Genomic DNA, 9,726 nt, shown 5'->3' with positions numbered 1-9,726 from the left:
TTGTGAATTAAGATATTCAAATTAAAAACAACTTGTGTGTGTGATTAAATAGATATTATAAAAGTAATTTAAAGCAAGAAATAACGTGCACACATCTCAAGGACAAATAGATTTTTTGATATCGATGTTCCCCTAGTGGTAGTCACCGCTCAATAACTCGTGGTAGGGAAAATTCCATTATTATACTCTAATAGTTGGAAAATTACGAAAGAGATTCCAACTCACTTTGGCCACATGTAGTTCAATACATGATTTTACTCAAGCCAATTTCCCCAATGGATTGTAGTTAGATTCTAGCTCTAGCTAAGTCTTTCTATCTACATTAACATGTTCTATATGAAACTTTCACAATTTCATTAAAAAGAAAAAGAAAAATTACACCCTTACTTGGAGATATGTTTCTCCTTAAAATATTCAAGTTGCCTCCTCCTTTGTATCATGTTGTGATGTCCCTTACTGGCAAGGTTCTAACTGATCGATCAATCTGGAAGGATGATCGATCATTCCATGAAAATTTTGCTTGGACAACTATGATCGATCACCCCACTTAGATTGATCGATAATGCGTTATCCATGTCCTGAATGATGGATCAATCGATTATGGTTAATCAATCATGTTTTATATTTCTGGTCTGCATAGTTCTGGATGATCGATCATTATTAGTAACTGATCGATTATTCCAATGCCAGATTAAAAGTGTAGAATTTATAAAACATGATAATTTCTCTTTAAGTGCTTTCACATGTTTTTAAGTGATGTGTATGATGATTCTAAACATGTCTATATGCAATTTATAACTTAAAACTCCGATTTCACAAGTACTTAAGAAATAGGAGTTCAGAATACTCTCTTAAAAAAATTGACTGAGTTTAGTTATTGTCCATGATGTTTGAACTCAAGTCTTCTTCCTTGTAAGTGTTTTTTCAAGAGATGTTCTTCAATTATAATTAAGTATTCATTTTGGCTTTGATATTTTAGATCTTGAGATGCTTTTGAAGGTAAAATATCTGAAATACTTTAGATTTGTAAGGTATTAATTCAATTAAGTTTTGTTATTACCAAAAGTAATGTGGGACTCAACCTATGGTACTGAGTATTTAGGTGAGGTCAATGTATTTAGTAATTACTAGTTAGAGTAATTTCATGATTTTTAAGATAAGATCGTTGTTATAAAATCTAACGGCGGCTAGAGCAGAGCTATGCTCCCCTCTCTCCCGTTACATTTTCTTGTGATGTGATAGATCCTCCGTCACGGACGGATGGAAGGGGGGAGGTGCGGCGACCAAAGTGACCCGGTTGCCCAGCTGACTGGGTCACTCGCTTCGCCCGTTTAATCGAGCTAACTTGGCCAGAATTTTCTCTTTTAAGGAACCAATTCTAATTGAACCAAGTACAACCGACTTGTGCGATCCATTGCTTATAATTTTTAGTTTAATCGATATTAGTGTGTTACAATTAATCCCCTCCGGATGTCCGCGTTTAAACGGAATCTTCTTCTCACTGGGAAAGGAAGTAGGACGCTCTCTCAATTCTAATATAATTCCTAAAAAAGATCCAACTTCTCCCTCCTCGGAAAACCCTAGCAAAGGACTCTCTTCCTCGATTCCGATCGAAGGTCTCTCCTGTTGTCTGAAATTCTCTCTGTGTCGTCGAGTCTCCCTCGATTCCGATCTTCTCTCTCGCCGTTACCGAGCGGCCAAAGTTGCCGGACGATCGTTCTTATCTTCATCAGTTGCAGGTATCTCCTCTCTCTCTCTTGTACGAACACGTTCCCTTATCCCTGGAGCCCAAATTGCTGCAGTCGATGCTTATTACATGCTCGGAGCAGATACTGGTATACTGTATGAATTTCCGTGGCCATGATTCTGTTATCCCCTTTATATGTTCAATGCTTTACAATTTAAGTTGATGCTTACTTTGATTCAGTTATTGTTTCAGGTAGTTTTGTTTGTTTGGTTGTGCTTTTATTTATGAATAGCAAGAGATGCTCTTTTGATCCTTTGACGCTATTAACAGTCCGGTTGATATGTGTGTTTAGCTTTAGGGAAAGAGAACTTCTAAATAGGAATCATTCGAGTCTACTGTACTGTAGACATGGTCTTCTGAATTTGTGTAAGCTGATTTTGATCTGTTTTCCCATTTAGTTTATTTTTACTTTATAAGCAAAAATATAGGATTATTAGTAGCATTTGTAGGTATCTGAATTTATGTTTCTACTGGTTTTGGTTTAGCTTTACTTCTATGAACAGACACTGGTTCCAACTAAAACTATTTGACTTCTCAAGAGTTGGTGGTGAAACCCTTTTTGATGTTTGATCATTGTGGTAGATAAGAGAACCAGCAAATTCCAAGTGGAAAATGTCCTCATTTTAGGTGTTTGAAAACATTCCTGATATGTCTCTCGGTGAAATGTATACTTGTTATAGTTCATGATTGCATGCGGTTAGTTCCATAAGGAAGATTTTAAAATCTAACATATACCACATGTTACATTTAATTTTGCACTGATATGTCAAACCTTTTGGAGAGAAGGCTATTCATAATATAGTCCATTCAAAGTATTTTCTGGTGTAGAAGTCTTCATACCACCATCTGTAGTAGTAGGCTCAGTAGCACTCCTTTATATCTTCATTACACTAGAAACGAGAGACGGGATGATCCAATTTTTCCAATGTCTGGAAAGGTTGTTGAGAATGTTTCTTTTCATTCTCTTTGGATGTAACAGAATGTTTCCAATAGGATGGCCATCCACCTTAATTCTAAAGTCTCTTGACTGTCAATGAAGTGTTCTTTTGTGTTGTTAATGGTACTTATGTCTTCTTGGTAGTGCTGGTCTTATTCACTGCCTTAGATCTTCTTTTAATGCTACCCCAAGCAAGCTCCTATTTCCTTTATTAGCAAAGATAAAGGACCAAAAATCTATTAGAATAATGATGCTATCACTGTATACTGGAACTGGCCATTATGTGCAATAACTGTGCCCATGGATAGCCTTTGCTCGGAGGTTTATTCCAGAAATTTTGAGTTTAGCCCAGAGATGTTCAGTCTTTGTCATTATGAGTCATCACTTCATTGTGACGTGCAATGTTGTACAAGGTTTTCCAAACTTTAATTAGCAATAAGTCATAAAGTTTTTAGGATAAGTACCTATTTTTGCATGAACTTAGTATTCAATTTCTTCATCCTAATCAATATTTTTTACGTTTCAATCAACTGATTTTGTTTTCTCCACTACAGGCTCCATTCCTTACTTTGAAATCCGGCCTATTTTTTATTTGTAAGGTGCTCATTGATTTCTGATTGACTTCAGATTAATTTTTTAATCATCTTATTAGCAGCTAGAAGTTAATTTCGTTAAAGTAACAGCTTAATATTATAGTCAGCCAGTGTTAGTTTTTTCTTTAAAACCTCTCTCTCTCTCTCTCTCTCTCTCTTTGCTTTTTACTTGTTGCTGGTGGTTTTCTGCATTAGATATTTTCCAAAAACAGAACTTTTGATAGGGGAGAGGTATCCCTTTTACATGTACCGCGTGTAATTTGTATCAGTCCATCAAATCTATTTAACTTGGACTTGTTTTCTTAACAGGCAAATCTCTCACTTGTTGATTTGTATCTTTGAATCGAGGTATACGACAGGCATCTAGCAATGGCGACAGCTTCGTGTAAGTCATTTAGCATTGGTGTTTACTTTACATTTTCTGGTTTATACTGCTTCTTTCCATGACATAGGTTCTTAAATTTTTTCATTCGGAAACTTTAGTCAAATTAGTTAATGATACTCAATGTATATGTTATGACAAACATGATGATGCTCATATTAATGAGCCTAGTGGTGATATGTAGAAATATCTGGATGGATATGTTTCTGTTTGTGTTCACTATTTGTCTCTTTATTTTTTATTTTTTTTATGTTTCTGTAAGTTCTATTTTTTGCTTCTTTTCAATTAATCTAATTTTCTTGGCAATGGTTTTATAAGCAGTTGTTTTGTCCGCTCTCTTGTGCTGAAATGATGGACAGTTCCTACTTATTGGTTTACTTTCCTTTTTTTCCAAATTTTGTGTGTGACCGTAATTTACTTTTGACATGAAAACAGGCAGTAGCTGCTAAAAAAACAAATTTGATTTGGAAATTATGCTAGAAATTGCAAAATGAACAGATATAAATTTGACTGTTTTTTCTTCTATTATGTTAGTTGTTCTGTATTCCTTGTTGTGCATATTTCCTTTGGTTCACTAACTATGGGTATTGCAGTGGCATTTAAATCACGAGAGGACCATCGCAAGCAATTGGAATTGGAAGAAGCACGTAAAGCTGGTCTTGCACCAGCTGAAGTTGACGAAGATGGAAAAGAGATTAATCCTCATATCCCTCAGTATATGTCATCTGCACCTTGGTATCTCAATGCAGAGAGGCCAGTAAGTCATGTTGCTTCTTATGTCTTACTGCATTTGTGTGCAAACTTGAAGGGTTCATATGCTGATAATGGTGTTGTTTTTTCTCTGAAAGAGTTTGAAACATCAAAGGAAATGGAAATCAGATCCAAATTACACAAAGGCATGGTACGATCGTGGTGCAAAAATTTATCAAGCTGATAAATACAGGGAGGGGGCTTGCGAAAAGTAAGTATTTACTGCAAATATGAGATTATTTTGTAGAAATATGGATTATGGACTCAAGTTTGAGAAAGTTAGCTGTATCTTTTTTGAGATTTTGAATAGCATGTAGATCCAATGACGTAGATTTCATTTCTTAGATTTTATTTATTGCCTTGCCTACGTAGGTTTTATTTATTGCCTTGCCTAGACTTATATAAGACACTTCCATGCACATACTTGTGTCTTTCAAGGCTGGAAAGTTTTATAAGTTGTTGCATCCCTTCAGTTATTGATGAACTCTAATAGATGCACTTTCTGTGATCTTCATTTCGCACCATAATGGTTTATAGATAACTGGGATATTCATGTTATTTGGTGCTTTTGCCTAAATAGCTACTTGGGGGAGTTTTAAGTGTAGGTCTTGGGTCAGTCTCATTTGGGGATGTGTGTGTGTGCACATAGTTCAATGCCCACGAAAAATCTGAGATATACAGAAACTTTCACAGAGCATGAGGCTGATGGTTCAGGGCAATAAAAAGAAAGAGAATGCTCTCTTTGAGTATCTGTATCAACTTTCTTGTTCCATTTTTTTTTTTCTTAGGTAGCTCAATATTCCTATACAAGCCAAATTTTTATCTGTTCCAACATTATCTTCATTGTGGTTTCTGCTAATTTCATTGGAAAAGTCTTCTTGAATGCATCACTTCTCGTTTTGTTCTTTCCTGTTCTTGTATCTTATGGAATACATTTATTATCCTTAGTTTTATATTGTAATCTTCTTTTTGTTAACATGTGTCATTTGCCATGAACAGCTGTGGGGCAATGACACATGATGCTAAGTCATGCATCGAGAGGCCACGTAAGCTAAGAGCCAAGTGGACCAGTAAGCACATTGCACCTGATGAAAAGATAGAGATCTTTGAATTGGATTACGATGGGAAACATGATCGCTGGAATGGTTATGATGCAACTACATATGCTCGTGTAATTGAGCGATATGAAGCAAGAGATGAGGCCAGAAGGAAATACCTGAAAGAACAACAACTGGAAAAATTGGAAGAGAAAAACAATAATCAAAACGGGGAAGGTGAAGTTAGTGATGAAGAGGATGAAGTGGATGATGAGGATTCATTGAAGGTAGATGAAGCTAAGGTTGATGAGAGTAAACAAATGGACTTTGCAAAAGTGGAGAAACGTGTGCGCACCACTGGTGGTGGAAGCACTGGAACTGTCAGGTAAATTTCAAGTATTTCACTTTCATGAATCTTTTCTTCTTCTAAATTCCTTTCATCTTGTGTAAAATTGACTTGCTTTAAAAAGTAATATTTGCTTCTCAAATTAGTTGTCGTACTGTGATTGATTGAAACATGTTGTATTTTCCCCCAGAAACTTGCGTATTCGAGAAGACACAGCAAAATATTTGCTGAATCTTGATGTCAATTCTGCGCATTATGATCCAAAGACCCGGTCAATGCGTGAAGATCCTCTTCCAGATATGGATCCAAATGAGAAATTCTATGAAGTAAGTTCCTTGCAGGACTTTCAAATTTTTTCTTTTGATAGATGGACTTTTGTTATTCATTTAATGATTTTACTCCTGTTTCATTTTCCTTCTTTATTATTTATTTTATCTATTTAAAATCAGTTTTAACTGTTTATTGCCTCCATGTCAGTCAGAACTTTTATCTTCAATATTTTTGTCCATTAGATGTGTTGATTTTTTTTTTTTATATTGATTCATTACTACTTTTTCTTCAGGGTGATAACCAGTATAGAGTTAGTGGGCAAGCACTGGAATTTAAACATCTCAATATTCATGCTTGGGAAGCATTTGAGAAGGGGCAAGACATTCACATGCAAGCAGCTCCTTCTCAAGCTGAATTACTGTACAAGAATTATACAGTTATCAAGGAAAAATTGAAGTCCAAAATGAAAGATACAATTATGGAGAAGTATGGAAATGCAGCTTCTGATGAACAACTTCCGAGAGAACTGCTCCTGGGACAAACTGAGAAAGAAGTTGAATATGATCGTGCTGGTAGAATCATTAAGGGTCAGGTACTGTCTACAATCACTGATTGTTTTTTCTTTGCTTTCACTGCCTTTACTGCTTTATATGGAATAATAATAATAATAATAACAATAATAATAATAAGAATAATAAGAATAATAGTAATAAAAAAAATAATAATAGTAATAACAATAATAATAATAATAATAATAGTAATAACAATAATAATATTATTAATAACAATAATAATAACAATAATAACAATAATAATAATAATAATAATAATAATGATATTATTATTATTATTTTATTTTTGTTGTTGAGATGGTTAGCTATTTTTGCATATGTGGTACAACTCACAAGAATAACATGAATATGAATATGTGGATATGTATCTACAGATACCTCTCACTAATAATTTTTGTATTGAGAGGAAATAGGGTCAAGATTGTGCGTGGTGAATGACACTGCAAAAGGGCATGTAAGATTTAAATGGAAGACTGTGCCCTAATGTAGATAAAGAAGTTGATAAAAGCCTATTGGAAAGCACATTTTACTTTCTAGGATGAAAAGTAGGTAAAACACCCGCACTACCCTATCTGCTCTAAGAATGGGAGGTTTTGTATTCCCATTGCTCACATCTTCCTTCAGATTATAATGTTCTTTATAATAAATTTATCAAAATTCTTTATTTACTTTAGCATCATGAACACAGTCAGTCAGTGAGATGTCTTGTCTACATCTCTTCCAGTGTCCTTGCTTGACTTCTCAGAAGTGTAAATTGTATTCTCTTTTGAAGTTTAAGCAAAATTTTTTAGCTCTTGTGTTTTGATAGCCTGTGGAATTTTTGCTTTTTCCTCCCCGTTGTATATGCTCCACTTGGAGAGTTTTATATTATTTATTCTTTTTAGTGGACTTATTTTTCACTGTTTAGGAAAAAAAGGAAGAGAAATTGTTTGGCTCATTCAGGAGTCAGGTGGATCCCAAAACTCCCTCTCTTTGGAATGGAGAGGAGGGCGAGGGGGTGTATACCCACCTTCTCACTTTACTTTCCTCTATTCCTCTCAATGCAGTAAGAGACATTGTTTGGCTAGGACATGGAGTGCCCACCAAGCTCACCTAATCGTCTTTTCTTTGTGTTGATATGTAGTTTTTGTAGTTTTTTTGTTAACATTATTGTCTATAATTTTTTATGTACTTTGCCTCCTTTGGGAGCTTCTCTTTAATAAGGTCTCTTTTTTCTCATTGTTATTAAAGAATATGGAAAACTCACTTCTCTAAAAGCAAAACAGATTATTAGACTTGTATAAATTAAGCTTTGTAGCTGTACAGACGTCCTAAAATATCTTGGGTCATTTGTATACTGAAGCTTTATTATTTAGGTTTAAACTTATGTTACATTTGCAGGAGATGTCTCTTCCAAGGAGCAAGTACGAAGAAGATGTTTATATAAACAATCACACAAGTGTTTGGGGGTCATGGTGGAAGGATCACCAATGGGGATACAAGTGCTGCAGGCAAATGATCCGTAACAGCTACTGCACTGGCTCTGCTGGTGTTGAGGCTGCTGAGGCTGCCACAAATTTGATGAAATCGAATTTAGCTCGCAAAGAAGCCATTGAAGGTAATGCAATGTTATTTGTCAGTTTATTGGATTATTTGCTCAGGAAAAAAACTGCTAGATTTTTTATTTGGAATACATGACTAGTATTCAATGGTGCTGTTTAATATTTTTGTTAAAATATTTCATTTAAATGGGCTAAGTGTAATTCAAACTATTTTAAGAAAGATCCTGTTTTTATTTATTTATGTTCTTTAACACAATTCCATTCAGAAACTCCTGCTCCCTTGGAAGAGAAAAGGCCTGTTACTTGGGGAACGGATGTGCCTGAAGACTTGGTTCTGGACAAGAGTTTACTTGCAGAGGCCCTCAAGAAGGTAAACAATTTCTTCTCTGTAATTCCCTCAAGAAGATGCTCTCAATCCTGGCAAAGCATGGTTGCCAATGCCCAACCAATGAGTGGGCAGCAGTTGTACCTGATACTTAAGTAAAAAGCTCAAACTTATCAGTCCTATGATATTGATCTTTTTAGTGGTGGTTGTTTTCTGGGTTGGATTGACTTGACATGTGAATTCCGTATGAATGTACAGGAGGATGAGAGAAAGAGGGAAGAGAAAGATGAAAGAAAGCGGAAGTACAACGTCAAATGGAATGACAAGGTACGGTTTTTTCATGAAAAGTTGCTAAAGTAGTAGTTTCACTGCCTGATCCGCTTGTCTGAAATTTGATGACTGGTTGGTTTCTCATAATGTTTGTCTGTGTAGGTCACTGCTGAGGATGTGGAGGCCTACAGAATGAAGAGAGTCCATCACGATGACCCAATGAAAGAGTTTCTTCACTGAGGATCTTTTTTCTCACAGAACTAAATGGATCCTTTTACTGTACATAACTTGCCTTTGTACATCCGCAACGAAGCATATTATTGTAATAGAAATCAACTGTGAATGTTGTTGATTTCTCTGTATGCTTGATAAGTAATTTTTTTGTAATTAATAGGCGGTATGCTTGAAGAAAATTCAATCTTCACATATAATAAATGGAAAGAAAATCGATTCAAGAAATGAAATAATAATGATATGCTTGCATGTATCCTCAAATATGTCCAGTTTCTTGTTTCAATCACTAAAAAAACCAGAACTTCACACACCGTTACAGTGTAATAGATGCGTCGAGCGGTCAATCCATGATACAATCCAATCCAAACAATAAAATCAGCACAAAAGATTGTGAAACCAATCGAGTAGGCAGAAGAGACTAAGCGCTGCAAGCGAGCATCTCCTGGTACTCATCCGAAGATTTTCACTTTGGATCATAAACTTTCCATGAAGCCCAGCAATCGGATTTTCTGTGCTAGCAACGAAGTCGGCAAACTGACAACGTGTACGGTAAAGATTATGCCATGTATGTATTTGTGGTGCTGATTAAGTCATAAAGTCTATAAATACTAAGTAAGGTCTGTTAAATGATAAGGAGTTCGGGGTTTAATACATAGAACATTTTTATTATTCTTCTTCCGTTTCTGTTTATGAAATACCATGAAACAGAGACGTGAAAACAG

General features: G+C 35.2%; 1 protein-coding gene across 2 annotated transcripts; it reads left to right on the top strand.

Annotated features, from left to right (window-relative positions):
- The first annotated feature begins 1,438 nt into the window (after nt 1–1,438).
- Nucleotides 1,439–9,211, top strand: LOC137962453 (pre-mRNA-splicing factor SLU7-like). 2 transcript variants are annotated; one of them, XM_068809323.1, is made up of 12 exons: nt 1,439–1,739; nt 3,239–3,283; nt 3,587–3,662; nt 4,253–4,416; nt 4,508–4,620; nt 5,409–5,831; nt 5,983–6,118; nt 6,355–6,654; nt 8,015–8,231; nt 8,442–8,545; nt 8,759–8,827; nt 8,933–9,211. In XM_068809323.1, the coding sequence occupies exons 3-12, from the start codon at nt 3,647–3,649 to the stop codon at nt 9,008–9,010; spliced, it is 1,620 nt and encodes a 539-aa protein (XP_068665424.1). In that variant the 5' UTR covers nt 1,439–1,739; nt 3,239–3,283; nt 3,587–3,646; the 3' UTR covers nt 9,011–9,211. The 2 variants fall into 2 exon arrangements, with proteins under 2 accessions (XP_068665424.1, XP_068665423.1); XM_068809322.1 differs by lacking the exon at nt 3,239–3,283.
- Nucleotides 9,212–9,726: the final 515 nt, after the last annotated feature.

This window comes from Aristolochia californica, unplaced genomic scaffold, assembly GCF_029961685.1.
Source record: "Aristolochia californica isolate CCGP_79_NKW_82.1479 unplaced genomic scaffold, dmAriCali1.0.hap1 SCAF_4, whole genome shotgun sequence".
Classification (NCBI taxonomy): Eukaryota; Viridiplantae; Streptophyta; class Magnoliopsida; order Piperales; family Aristolochiaceae; genus Aristolochia; species Aristolochia californica.
This window is presented reverse-complemented; position numbering and strand designations above follow the sequence as displayed.

Excerpts from the sequence above, each read along its gene's own strand:
- LOC137962453 (XM_068809322.1), top strand. Across the intron at positions 5,832-5,982 it reads GGAAGCACTGGAACTGTCAG|AAACTTGCGTATTCGAGAAG; the intron begins GTAAATTTCAAG and ends ATTTTCCCCCAG. Across the intron at positions 8,232-8,441 it reads TCGCAAAGAAGCCATTGAAG|AAACTCCTGCTCCCTTGGAA; the intron begins GTAATGCAATGT and ends AATTCCATTCAG.